The 15,049-nt window shown below is 34.1% G+C and overlaps 1 protein-coding gene across 2 annotated transcripts; it reads left to right on the top strand.

Annotated features, from left to right (window-relative positions):
- The first annotated feature begins 588 nt into the window (after nucleotides 1-588).
- Nucleotides 589-13,870, top strand: LOC124633931. Of its 2 annotated transcripts, none has more exons than XM_047169311.1 (3): nucleotides 589-636; nucleotides 10,786-11,049; nucleotides 12,486-13,870. In XM_047169311.1, the coding sequence occupies exons 1-3, from the start codon at nucleotides 633-635 to the stop codon at nucleotides 12,515-12,517; spliced, it is 300 nt and encodes a 99-aa protein (XP_047025267.1). In that variant the 5' UTR covers nucleotides 589-632; the 3' UTR covers nucleotides 12,518-13,870. The 2 variants fall into 2 exon arrangements, with proteins under 2 accessions (XP_047025267.1, XP_047025266.1); XM_047169310.1 differs by lacking the exon at nucleotides 589-636 and adding an exon at nucleotides 3,886-4,322.
- The last annotated feature ends 1,179 nt before the right edge of the window (nucleotides 13,871-15,049 follow it).

Genomic DNA, 15,049 nt, shown 5'->3' with positions numbered 1-15,049 from the left:
AACCTATAATGCAAAATTATCAGGACCTTTATAAATTACTGTTAATGGACGTAATTCTTGGAATAAAACTGGGCTTTGGGTATATTTTACGGGCTTCATTTGCCTTCTTTTATTACCGATTAGTGCCGCGAATTATTCGAGTCCTTGCATGTTAAATTTGGAGATTTCACAGAAAGTAATAGTGAAGCTTTAAGTTATTGCAACGAAAAACGCAATCGGAGCCTTAAAACCTGTAAAGTTTTCATAAAATATTTATTTTCTATGGATTTCCCTTATTATAGTTAAGATCTCCAGATATGTTATTTTATCAATTCAAAATTATTGTTTACTTCAATCATTCGAACGTGATGCGCCAATAAACGATCGATTGTAAGCTGCAATTTTGCAAATAAAAGCAGGTCACTAATATGTATTTACAATTAATTTAATGATTTCCTCAATTATTTCTAAGTACATATATTAATAATATGCCTGTACCTACCAACTGCATTTATTATTGCATCAGTCAAATAAATCAATACTTTGTTTAAATAATTGTTTATTTATTCCTTAACGATGTATAAAAGCTGTGAAGAGAATCTTTCACACTTTAGTTCAAATAATCGGTTTCTACTGTAAGGTACGTCTCATGAATGTGTAAGTTTCCTACGGACTTTCCTGTCATTAATTTATTTCTTTAAAAAAATATTTATTTGTCTGTATCTTTATCGTCGAGATCAACGAATTCAAGGTAAATCATAGAATACTAATTAAATTATTTAAAAATAGTTTCTATATTAGTATAAATTAATAAATAATGAAATTGATTTAGGTACATCTGAAACTATTTTGAAGATGTTGGTTTGCAGTCAAACACCCTGGATATAACATTTAGGATACTTTACAAGAGAGTTTGGGAACTGGTTCCAACGGGATGTGGGTGATATAGCGTATGGAAGCTAGTGGTAAAAATAATGGGCATTGGTACAGAATAAGTTTAGACAGCATGAGTCAGTTCTTCAGAAGTTACAAGTTTTTGTCTCAGTAAAGCATTTTATTAATGGTATTGCATCATCAAATGCGTTCTGTTTAAATATTCGAAGCACGTTAATTATATAACATACTAGCGGTATTCCCGCGGTTTCGCCCGCGTCCTTTGGGGAGTACTGCCTGTACCGTGATAAAATGTAACCTATGTTACTCGGAAAGAGTAATTTTCTGATAGCGAATTTTTTAAATCGATCCAGTAGTTTTTGAGTTTATCCATTACAAACAAACACGCAAACAAAAATACAATATTTTCGTTTGTATAATATTAGTAGGACTAGCTTCATTTACGTTAAATTCGGATTTTGTTCAAAGAAACGAAGAAATAATAAACACCAGCCTATCCAATGCCTACAGAGTCGACCTATGTCACGATTTGAATAAATATGAAATTACACATTTTTAGGGAAAACCTAAACGCTGAATTCGGAGATTTTACATGATGTACGCCAACTAACATTCAGATAAAAATGATAGCACAGGGGTACCCTGACAATTTTTTTTCTCAATATCTTCCTTGTACAAAAATTTCTTCTCTACAGATTTAATATATGTATATTTATTATAGGTGAAGTACTTAGATTAGCACTCAGATAAATTATCAAGCAGTTCTATCAAGACGAATTGAAAAACAAACCGCAAAAGACTTCAAACTGGATAATGAATTAGGAAATAAATTCTTATCATGATTATTCGATAATTGGGTTTCTAATAGTAGTTTTGTTTATAACCTTAACTAACTTATATGTGTTATCATAATGAAGTTACCACATACGAGTGACGTCATTGAATATGATCGGTACTTATGTATCTACATATGTTGCACGGTCACCGCTGACCTCTAGCCTATAATCTCGTAGAAGTAGTTCAAACTGTAGTAGCTAAAGACATGTATTACAAAGAAAAGTATCCAAATATATAAATGTTTATTACATTTATCTATTTAACAGTTCAATTATTATTGCAATTATGTGCCCCATCAAAATATAAAAACAATTTTCAAGAGTATCAATTTATTACAGTCAAACATTTAATTCATAACACCGAAGATTAAAACCCCTTTATCATATCAGGCCATTGCCGTTCACTACTGAACGTAGGAACCCAATCATCCCGTGTTTGGCAGCGCGTACCCATCCGCTGCCCGTCACCTTCTTCAAATCGTCGCGTCGGTCCACCGTGCTACAAGATGCCTGACCTGACACTTACCGTCTGTCCCTCTACAGATATTACCAGCCCACTTCCATTTCAGCGATAAAAGATATAATCATAAAAGATTTAAATCTTTTATGGTATCAATGATTGTTCTTAATTGAAATAATCTTTGATCCAAAATAATATTCACAATTTTCCTCAACATAAAGCAAGAACCACATGCTTATAACTATTAATTTTTTGTCACTATGCGAGAAGAAAATAATAAGATAAGAATTACAATATGCAGTCTTCCAAAGACGCACCTTGTCTAGTCTAGATCTAGTGATACCTGACAAACACCTTCAGACTGCTGACCAGAACCAGTTACTCCATCAAAGAAACTAGTTTACCAGTCAATTTTAATGCAGGCTAAGGTTATCGGTCTATAACTTGCTTTAAGTACCCAAGCGAATGCAAAGCAAAAAAATACCGGTTCATATTTTGAACAAGATCATAAAGAAGGAAGGAAAAAATTGCTAAAAACTTGAATTTTGCTAACACTTTCTGTGGAATTTATCTTTCCAGTTGACAAAAAATTACAAACACAGTCAAGTTCGGATTTGTAATTATCAAGAATTTTGAGAAAAATATTTTTAAAAGATAAGGCGGCAATAAATAAAAAAACAATAGGTAGGCATCTTTTTTAATAAAATAAAAGGATTGTGAAAAATACAATAACCTACGATTTCAGTAATACACTCAGGATTTGAGTGACGAGATACTTACTAAGCCTAATAACTCATTAGCCTTCGTTTCAATTCAATTCGTTGGTGGACGAACCTGCCAAACGTTATGGATAACGGTGCACTATGATAACAGACCCGGTGAACTTTATACCACTTTTCTTAAGTTGATTGTGGAATATTTATTATTTATTTTCTTACCGTACTACCTTCTAGAACGGCAGGCCTTTTTTGTAGAAAAAAAAAAACTTGAATTGAATAAATCTACGCAAGTTATAATCATGGAGATTGAAATCTTCTAGCTTCAATAATTTAATAAATTTAACAATTAAATTATAAAACTGTACACAATATCCTAATTTCAATACTCTTATCGGCGAGCAAAGATTTTTATTTCGTTTATAAATAGTGATGATGTATCTCAAGTTGACACGAAATCGTTCGGCAGATAACCCGCGCGAGTGAGACATTTCTGGACGATAGTGTTCAATGAAACTGCTGTAGCTAAATCACTTCAAAGAGTTTGGCATGGCGGGACAAAACCTTTTTTTATTTCATGACGTAAAACTTATGAAGAAGATAGAAAAAAAAATGTGAACTAGTTTTGCGCTGTTCAGTAATAATTAAAAGTGTGGTGAGTAAGGAAAAAATAATGTGAAGCCTAGTACTGCGATTATGATTTTGAAGTGGTATTTAAAAATAAACATAGGGCACCGCAATATTAATTGATTTTCATTAATATGTTCATAGCAATAGCGGAAAATTCAAAATAGATATTATGTCATCGTCTAAATGTAAATTCTATTAATTCTAAATAATAAATAATGATTAAATGAATAAAATAATAATTAACATAAAATAATACGTTAATTAACATCCTATGCTTTTTCATTTTTATTGGAACTCCTTAATAACGCACTTTAATTACTTACTGATATTACAAAATTCCCCAAAATCCAGGTCAGTGACCACAGCATTCTTAATTTGAAGATTAAAAAAACAATCCTCCAAGCACCTTTATCTATAGCGAAAGAATACTCGCTCTCATTTGAAAGTCGAAGCCGTTATCAACGGTTCGTCCTCCGGCCGAGGCAGAGGTTATCGCTGCCTCCACTACTGTGATCCCATCCCCCCTTCCGACCATCCTGGGACACTCACTGATGCACCAGTCAACAGATAACTGCTATACAACAAACATCGCATCGTAAAACATTTTAAATTCAAATTCAAATCTCGAACACTTTGATAGGCGTTCGAATAAACATACCACAGATAAAAAATACGAGTACTTATTATCTAAAAAAAAGGAGTTAATTAGAATAGTAGTGTTGCGATTGTGGTGAGGTTCAATATTTGGACTTAATTAGTTGGAAATGTTAAACGGGAAGTTTTTGTTGTGCGTAGTTTTAGTTGCTGGTAAGTTTTGCAGTGTTATCTTTAATAATGCAGTATTGTAATGTTTTGTAATGTTAAGTGATAAATGTTTATGTAATTATTAAGCAAATACTTAGTTGAGGTATAAAACTTATTTACGTTAGTAGTTTTTTCATAATTAACTTGACTTGACCAAACAATCTTTTACAGTGTAACTTATTGTGACGCTACAAACTTAACCATATAGGTACTCATAGCACCAATTTTTCTCAATACTACTAGGTAACATTACAAACGAATCAATGAACCCAACAATACCACGTCTTTGTTTACTACAAAGCAACACAAAGACAGCTCGAAGCCGAAATACGCGGGAACCATTAGACCGATTGGCGACTTGATCCTAAGGTTATCTCCACACGCCCACCGAGGGCAGCGCACATTTATTATTAGCTGTGAGTAATCGATCATAGGGCAGACATACGGACGACGGCGAATGCAATCTAACTGCACCCGTTGCGAATATTATCGTCGTATAGCTGGTACTCGAGATTACTCCCGTGTCCCTTCACACATTCGGATAAAAATCTACTCACAATGTATCTGGAAATCGATTTTAATTATCGATCAATCAATCGATCAATCGATTTTAACAATCAAGCATACTCACCTAAATGAACTTAAATACTTTTAATTTTATATAGATTATCAGATAGACTATCACTCTACATACACATGTACTCAACTGCATCAGATTAGACTGGAAGCCGACATCAGGGGCCCGATTCTCCTAATTTTACTTAAGCGACATATGATTCACGTTCGACTCGATTCGACTGAGATCCAATCCCGACTCGATTACGATTGAAGCGTATGTGACATTCCGCTATTTTTTCTTTGAAATAAACGTTTTTATCCTTTTCTGTCATTCAATAATGAATAATTTTGTCTGCAAATGATTTACGATTGCAAAATGGTTGTACAGCAAACTACCGTATAGACCAAAATCACCAAAATAGTAGACCAATCGCACACCAATCAAATGTCAATCGAATACGATTGGTCTTTTATTAGTAGCAGAATGCCCGATATGGCTAAAACTGCTATTGCGATCATATTGCGATTCGATTTCTATTCGATTTTGACATTATTAAATTAAGAGAATCGGGACCCAGGTATCATAGTTTTGAAAAGGCCATACAGATGACTTTTATAATGATGATGGGCACCAGATTGACCTATTTCTTACCTGATGGTTAGCAAATATATGGTTAAAAATGGAGTTCGAATACCAAGAAGTAGCATATATATTCACTCTTAACTTCCAAGTTGTAGCTATCATCAATACCTACCTAGTCATTTTACTCATACCTACAACAGGTTGGAATTCATATAACAACAATGTACATATAATACCTATTCATAGAAACGTTGGTTTAGTCTTCATACGTCACAGTTTATGGGTATTTACTTTCCTTAAAATGTTTCGTGGAAATGGCTAAATCAGTTCTATATTTAATTTCCTTTCTAATTATATCGTCATAGATTCGAGGCATTGTGTTTTCCAACCTGCGCATCACATTAGTATATAATTGAGGTGTAAATTCATTCATTACATACTTACAAAATGACGTAGCTCAACCATTTATTACAGTTTTATCCATAAAAGCATTATGTTGTTACTACAAACTTTGTACTTTTCAAACTAAAATATTTTAAGAATCCTTTAAAACTTCGAACGTCTAAATAAACTAAATAACGTACGAGTCAGAGTGATGAACCTCTTTTTTATGAAGTCGGTTGAAAAAACAAATCCCGATTTAAAAGCAGTCAAGTTATGAGATAATCTTTTGTCTAGTGTTATTTTATAGTTTTAAAATAAATGACCAGCAACTACAAACCACTAACTTCGATAAGTGCGGTGACGTAATTGACCTCATCTATGTGTGACACTCGTGACACTAGTGTGTGTGTAGCTTCGCATGTGTGCGTAACACTAAATAGTGGTGAGCACTATACCGGCTACTATCACTATCTGTAAATGTTTACATTAATTTGTTAATTAATTGTATTTACGTAATACACTATTTATTTCAAGTTTGATCTCTCGATCAAAGTTTAGATGCAAGTACTGTTGTACCTTCCTTACATGGTACCTTTGCTTACATGGTATTAGGTATAAAGCCGAGAAACGTTTCAGATCACAGTCATCAGCATTATCAGCCTTTTTAATCGTCCCACTGCTGGGCACAGGCCTCCTCTCATCATCATCCCCCGAGCCTTTTTCCCAATCATGTTGGGGTCGGCTTCCAGTCTAACCGGATTCAGCTGAGTACCAGTGCTTTACAAGAAGCGACTGCCCTGCCTGACCTCCTCAACCCAGTTACCCGGGCAACCCAATACCCCTTGGTTAGACTGGTGTCAGACTTACTGGCTTCTGACTACCCGTAACGACTGCCAAGGATGTTCAATGACAGGCCTCCTCTCATACAGAGAAGAATTGAGCGCTAATAACCACTTTATAGTTAGTTGGTGATTTATAATTGTATTGTTGGTGGTTGTTCAATGATAAAGTATTAGTTAATAAAGAATTGATAGATATATCCGTTAGATAATTAGTTTTCTATTTATCAAATTATTACTTGGGTTAAAAGTAAATGGTTTTATGGTTATTTCATTGTAATTTTGCTGTTTATACTCTGTCTACCCATACAAACTTTAAAGTTTTTAATTAAGTAGACTGTTTCATGAAGTTTGATTCAAAAAATATGAAATCTGTAACGTTGTTATTTTGGCACTTTGACATTAGTTTGGAAATCAGGAGCCAAAAAGTGTATTAATTTTACGAAGAAATATCAGGTTAGGTGGAAGTCAAATAGACAGATGACTATAACCCAAAAAAATATAAATCAAAAAGCGTTGAAACACAGCACTTATCGAATGCCAGAACACCCCTAAAACGCCCATTCAACACCATTTCTTATGTGTTACTGGGATGAAGTTTATAACTGTAAGCTGACCTCAAGATGTTACAAAAATTCCTAAAACCCTGAAACTTCGGATTCTGCTTTATCTCTTCCTATGTTAATTTAAAAACAATATCCTATCGTATGATATAACAACCAATAAACAAAACTATCTATTACGTTACATCTGACATGGCATGATTGCCACGACGAAGCCGCGTGCCATCATTATCTCATGAGAAACTCAATAGATTAGAACTTTGTGGAAGGTTAATAATATAAAAACATTTAGAAATATCGATGTTTATAAACAAAAACAGGGGGTTCCGTTTAATCGATCACGTCATAACAAAAAGTTTTTTGTTTAATTTTAGTAAGGGATATTGATTTGCCCGGGTAATTAGGTTGTGGACGTCAGAAAGGCAGTCGCTCTTTGTACAACACTGGTACTCAGCTGCATCCGGTTAGACTGGAAGCCAACCCCAACATGTAGGTAGTTAGGAAAAAGGCTCGAGAGATGATGATGTTAAAATTATTTTATTATTTTCATAAATGAAATTGGCCAAATGGCTTAAACATGGATTATGGAATATTTCGACACTGTACAATTTGTACACATGATAGCAAAAAGTTTCATTGCAAAAAAAATACTACACAAAAGAATGCCTACGCCGCCGTAGGCCCTTGCTACGATTTTATCGTAGATCTATTTAAAAAGCTGAAAAAGTTCACCCAAAAAAATTTACTCAGTAGTCTTTCGTGTAAATAAGAAAATAATCTAGTTGCATTGTCGTTGGTATAAAATAAACATATATGTAGTATCTTATCTCTCGGCACGAGCCGCTTGGCTCAGCAGATTGCTATCCAACGAGAGCAAAGTCGAGTCAGGTCAACAACGTAGTACTTTGTCTCTTGATTGATCCACATGTCATCATCATCTTGATAATAGATATATAATCCATATTAACTTATCGACAAATATAGCCTCGTAGACAAATATAGCCTAGTAGACAAACTGCACAGGGAATAGAAAATATAAAAAATAACAGTGCTTTTTAGTGTGAAATAAGGTTTTTCTAAAATTTGTACTGTTTTTTTTATACATCAACTAAGTATTGTTACTACAAGTAAGATAAACATACGTTATATTTATGAATTGAAAAATATAGGTAGACTCAATGATGAGTTTGTTCATCACAGTCTATTCTTTTACCAGACTATTACACATACTAAAGTCGTTTAGAGTGGTGATTGTTCGGGTGCTATAATTTATGTAAGTTTTGACGTAAAATAGTTGCTAATGTAGGTATCTTAATTTAAGTAAACATGTCTAAGTTTTAAATATCGGTAACTATTTGTAACATGACCTTAACTAAACTAGGTAAAGCCAACACATTATATCGATATGCCTGTTATTGCTTATTACGAATAAATTGTATTAATACATCCGGTAACCTACTCCATAAGTAGGGACTACTTGCCTTAATAATACTTATAGAAAGTGATTTATATTTCCAATTAATCCTACGTACATAGCTAATATGTTGCTTTAGTTGTGATATAGGTGAATAATAAGCACATACTTGTGGAATAACTAATCAACGATGTAAAATCTCAAGGGGCTATTTTCGTTTCTGCCGGGGCTGCGGCATTGTTCGAAAGAGTTACCGCGGCCCTGGTACATAAAAGGCCTACGACGGAACACGACGGTTTTTAGTCAGTAAGAGTCTGACACTCCCTCACCGCTGCTAACCCACAGCGGGAAGGGTCATTTGATGATTTTTTACGTCGTTAAAAAAGGCTATTTTCGTTTTAACCGCCAAAATAAGAATTTATAACTTAAATATAAGAATTCAGATTTCTTAAACTAAACACTAAATGCCATAGTTGCTACAAAAATATAAATAAAATGTTAAATAAAAAGTCAAACGTTTATGTTTCCAAATAACACTGGGGTTAGAAAGAACATAAGCATTATTTATCCATACAACTACCTATTCAAAATTCAATACCTATAAAACCGATAATGACTAAACACACAAAACTTTTGTTTGAACAACTAAAACAGAATCCGGTCTCTCAATCAGCTAGACATACTGGGAAATTCTGAAGGCGACATTAATCGTACAGAACTAAAACGTAATTCTATGAATCACCAAGGAAGTACCACTATCTACAATCATTTACCCTTTCTGGAAACCAAACCGACACACTAAGATAAAAAAACACATAGTAATTACTTCATCCTGGGTCAACTACGCAGTTTGTGTACGCAGTTAACTTCGATACGAGTTATGCAAGTGCTTTATCTACTGCGTTACGGATCGGTACAGATTTTTGATAACTTCCACTGTATATGAGTGAACTAGTTAAGTAGGAATGTGTTGGTTATAAGTTCATTAATTGACCTTTATTTATCTTGTTCGAATACAACCTTCAATCGTGGGGAAATCTACTATTTAACTAGAAGAAGATTTATTTACTTAGTACAAGCAAAAGCTCCAACAAGTTCTTGACATTGCTAGTAGAACTAGAACTGATATTTTTATAAACCAATTACGACTCAGACATTTTAATCAGTAGGCCATTTACAAAAAAAATGCGATATTTTAAAACGGACACCACTTGCCCACATCCTCACTGTAGCCTATATTTAATGTGTGTAGTCTTAAGTGCACTTTAGATGAGAGTACATTTTTCATAGCAAAGTAAAATTTATATTCAGTAGTACTCGCTTAACGCTTAATCTCAGTATAACACTTAACATTAGTTTTGCTGTTTATCACGATCGCTATACCTATATCCTGCAGTAAATTAAAACATATGCTCCGAAATTGTTTTAGAAGGTGTTGTATTCTTTCAATTAATTGGTACAAATGCACATATTCCTAGCATGTTTACTCGACAAATGTGAGTCAATGAGAAGGGGCGTGTGCATCTCACTGTTTACATTGCGCTCACAGCCGATAGGACGCTTCACAAATGCGTAATAAGGATGAGATCACAGGAAAAGTTTAGGAAAATAAATAACACTGATTAGATTGAAAGGTCAAACAAAATGTCACACAGTAATCAAGAACAACTGTTGAAAACAATAATGGAATAAAACAAGAAACAATTAAGCTACGTTTATGTCCCCATTAATTATATCGTCGGTTAAACTTTTATCGCGAACAGCGGTGAGTCGCGAGCGCATTGTTTTGATGGAGATTTGCGCTTACGATCGGTTACAGGTCAAATTATATCATGCTTTAAATTAAGATAGTGACACTTTGGTATCTGTTGTTATTCCTTCGTCTTTATATTGATATCATGAAGTTTTATTTCATGTAACGTGTTATGCCTACACAATGATAAGATGACCACTCCTTATTAAGTTCCTCATCACGTATTTTAAATTCGTGGATGACTTCCACATACACCGAACATTAATTCAATTGTAATTTCATATTTTAAGGAAATGCGGATGGAAAACGTTCTGAATCCAAAATTTAAAATTTTCGAACGTTAATCTAATTTAAAATTCCTTTTCATTCCAGCATGGAACGAAGTACAACCAGCCAGTCTCCCGTTCCTGCCGTCCCGCATCGGTGACGCGAACGAGATCGGCGAGGCTCCCGACGTGAGGGTACCGGCTGAGCTCATGAGGGCACGAGTGAGGGAGGGCGTGCCCCCTCCCCTGTGCGCCGGCAGATGTTTCTCGCCACCAGCGGGACCTGTCTGTGCCTTCGATGCTACGGGCACTGCCAGGACCTTTGCAACGTTGTGTGATCTGGAAGCAGCGTCGTGTCGCGAAAGTACATGTAAGTTTGCATATGCAACCGCTCGTATTTCATAATCCGTCCAGGCGTTTTGACATAAAGCTGGACTCAACATCCTTACTAATATTATAAATCGGAAAGTGAGTTTGTTTGTTTGTTTGTTTGTTTGTTCCACTTTCACGCCGTAACTACTGAACCGATTGCTTTGAAATTTTGCAGACGTAAAGTTAGAAGTCCGGATTAAATAATAGGGTACTTTTTATCCCGAAAAAAATAGATATTCCCGAGGGAAAACAAAAATATTGTTTGCTTGATGGATGGATTGTAGATGGCGCTGTGTGTCGTTTAAAACAAGGTAATATATTGCAAACGAATATAAACATGTAAATTTAGAAGCTAAATGATACGATAATGAATCCCCGAAAATGAGGAATTCCCGAGGGATGATGTACAATTTGTTTAATCGTCTAAACTGTTTTTTTTTACATCTACTTATATATTGCAAACGAATATGAACATATAAATTTAGAAGCTAAATGATACGATAATGAATCCTCGAAAATGAGGAATTCCCGAGGGATGACGTACAATTTGTTTTATCGTCTTAACTGTTTTTTTTACATCTACTTATCCTGAAATAACTATAATTCAACGAATTACTAATTGGTATAAGTATTAGTTAAGTTATTTAGTTCTTGAGGTACGCGATAGATGGCGCTGGGTGTTTTTAAAACGTGGTAACGATGTGTTTTTAAATACGTAAGTGGAATGATAGCTTTTTAAAACGTGGTGACGTTGTTTTTTTTAAGATACGTAAGAAGTGCAATGATATCTCGCGCTTTAACCTGTAGCTCATCGTATCCAGCGTTACATCGCGCTTCTTAGATTTTTCCGTGGGAATGAGAAGTTTTCTTATAGTTTGTGTGATTTATACCGCAATATAACCGAATTCCACGCGGGCGAAGCCGCGGGCGGAAAGCTAGTTTGACATAAAGCAACTGTCTGTATAACCTTCTTAACCCGGACTTAAACGGACGCAATACACTTTATTTAAAACATTTACGGCCAGTTTCTTCATCAAAAGTTAAAGTTAAAGTTATGGCTAAAGTAAAAGTAACGGTCAAATTCGTTTTTTCAAGGCTAAAATGACAGCAAAACTAATAGAAAAATTTAATTTGACCGTTACTTTTACTTTAGACATTACTTTAGCCATAACTTTAACTTTAACTTTTGATGAAGAAACTGGCCGTTAGCCAAAATATTAAACCATTAAAATCCTGGATGACATTTATTTTGACAATCGAATTGAATTGTAATGAATAAAGTATCATATTTTATCATGTAGTATATGGACTTGAAAAAGTATTTTGTTTTTATTATTCTTTTACGTTACGTAGTAGATACTTGTATCCTTGCATTTTATCACAGTCAAGGAGCTACAAGCTACGTCTAAACAACCTCATTATTTCTCATTTCAGATTACGCGATCGCGAGTCGTGGAGAATGCTGATGCAGTGACAGAACACGCAAAGTGCATTGGTTCTCACACAAGTGTAAGCATTACGTATCGCACGACCTGAGGACGTTTGCCATATAATGCCAACCATACGTATTAAGTAAGCACAGTGTAGCTATCTCCATACAATGGCCCTTGGACAACCATTCTTGATGTACATTGTTCCTTAGTTACAGAAAATTAACCAAAAAGGATGACTTCAATTTTACAATAAAAATAAAAATGCCATCGTGGCCTACAAAACCATTATAAGTACCTTATTTATTACACTGGCCAAAGAGCAAAATAAATAAATTGTAGATAACCTTGGCATAAAAAGATGCGACCCATCGACCTTAATAAAAAATTGAACCTGTTTTGAAAATGGAACAGTAAATTTAAATACAGAAACGGGCGTCGCAAATGTCAACTGTCTGTCGTCCCAAATTACAATATGGCCGCCCGCTCCAATTGTTTTGACCAACCGTGAAAATTCGTGTTGACAAACTGTATTTAAAAATAGTTACACTGTGGTACCAGTAAGGATATATTATCTAGGATGTACCTGTCCATAACAGTTTAAATTTTATAATGTATGAGAAAATGGTTTAAAAAGTCGAACCCCTAATTAAACTAGAATGTACTTACACTATGTCAATATTTATAGTTTCAATCTATTTGGTGTATCGTAAAGTTCATAAAAAACCGCCTAAAGTGTTCGTTTTGATTTTATCAATTACTCAATTTAGATTTGATTGTAATAATCGTCGATGTCCTTTAATATTTAAAGTTTTCAGTAGTAGGTAATGCTTACTATCTAAAAGTAAGTTCTTGTATAATAAGCTAACATAGTAATGTAATTTGAAAGTAGAAGCTTTGATATTTTGGTGACCAAAGATATTTTTTGTGGTTAGCAATCCTTCACGTAATTAGGTGCTTCCCAAAGCTGTCAACATACGTTTTGAGTTGAGTTCTTGTGAGTCGCAAGAGTTGAACTCTTTTTATAAGTGAAGGAACTCATTAGCAGCAACACCACCTTTAAAAAAATCTGCAGTAAATTAAATTGCTTTGGAGATGCTTTAGAATATTTGCGATAAGACTTTGGTCAAAAAGTTCCTAAAATTCCAAATTTACGTATTTCTTTAAGAAATTTTAGCTCGTAAGTAGTTGTAAAATTAACGCCAAAGTCATGTTCAAATAAATATTTTAGTAATGTTTGTAATTGTAAGATTATTTTAAGTAAGTATATATTTCTATTTATTGTACAAAGTACGGATTGTCATGACTTATATAGACTGCTGTTCGGTCGTCGTTGTCATCATTATAGACGAAATTTAGTTTCAATAAAGATTTTACAACATGAATAAATCATGTTATTTGTTAATTTCCCTTCAGCTTTTCAGTTGTGTGAAAGTTGTACAGGCTTAGATATTCGTGAAATATCGGTAACCTCTTAAGACTACACTTCTAACTTTGTTTTATGACATTTTCAGGCAAAAATAAAAATATTTAAACTGGACGCTCCAATGGTCTTACTACAAAAACTTAAACATGTGTCTAAGACTTGTCTAAAAAATGGCTGCAAAATGGACATTATTTCAACGTCATAATCTGACATTTTTTTAGACAAGTTTTAAACTGACGTTTAAAAGTTTTTGTGGTAAGACGGTAAATGTCTTAAATGCAAAGCGATACAGGTACAGTGAATTAGTGGCTATTTTGCCTTCGCAAAGGATTGGTAATATTCCCAAGCAGTGTAGCATAGTTGCAGTATGATATTTATAGAAATGCTCCTAGAGTAAATATGTTTATTTACCCTTTTGCTCACATATACACATGTAGGTACCTACATTAGTGTTTGCGCATACGCTTTCCTTATGTAACTCCCACGTAGGTGCAACCTATGTCTGGAATAACCACTATGCATTTTTGTTGGTAATATTATGTACTAATAATGTGGTATATGATTAATATATTAACTTACCCGATGTAGGTACACGGACTACAAATTCCCAGTAAGTAAATAATTGTGATAGAACAACATGCCACATAACTAAAGCTTCTAAATTCCTCTTTCCTCGTATAAACATTTCAGCTGCTGAAATCCTTCCTGTTAATCTGTACTAGGTAATACTATAAAGCTGAAGAATTTGTCTGTTCTCTCTCTCCCTTAAAAAATACAGTATTATAATAGTCCATTTATTGAAGAAAACATAACCGGGTTCGCAGAGTAGTTACCACGAGACATTGGTGGAAACGCTTTGGAAGCTGCTGTTTCACAATCGTGCAATAAGTGTCTGATAACATTTTCTGTACATTGACAAAACTATTATTGTTGCAAAGTTTTTATCCTGATGCGTTAAAAAATTTCCACAATCTTCGCCTCAAAATGCGAAATACAGCTACATATAATAATACAATCATACGTCTTGATATTTGAACTAGGTTTACACCCTGATACATCTTTGCAATTTAAACTAAATTTAATTTGCAGCCTACACCAAAACGGCACGTCAGTTTCAAGTAACGGTTACATAACAGTTACTT

The sequence above is a fragment of the Helicoverpa zea genome, chromosome 10 (assembly GCF_022581195.2).
Source record: "Helicoverpa zea isolate HzStark_Cry1AcR chromosome 10, ilHelZeax1.1, whole genome shotgun sequence".
Taxonomy (NCBI): domain Eukaryota; kingdom Metazoa; phylum Arthropoda; class Insecta; order Lepidoptera; family Noctuidae; genus Helicoverpa; species Helicoverpa zea.
The sequence above is the reverse complement of the archived record's forward strand: the minus strand, read 5'-3'. Positions and strand labels throughout refer to the sequence as shown.

Coding starts and splice junctions, on each gene's coding strand:
- LOC124633931 (XM_047169310.1), top strand. CDS start 4,280: ATGTTAAACGGGAAGTTTTTGTTGTGCGTAGTTTTAGTTGCTG. Junction 4,323..10,785: donor GTGCGTAGTTTTAGTTGCTG/GTAAGTTTTGCA, acceptor TTTTCATTCCAG/CATGGAACGAAGTACAACCA. Junction 11,050..12,485: donor GTCGTGTCGCGAAAGTACAT/GTAAGTTTGCAT, acceptor TTCTCATTTCAG/ATTACGCGATCGCGAGTCGT.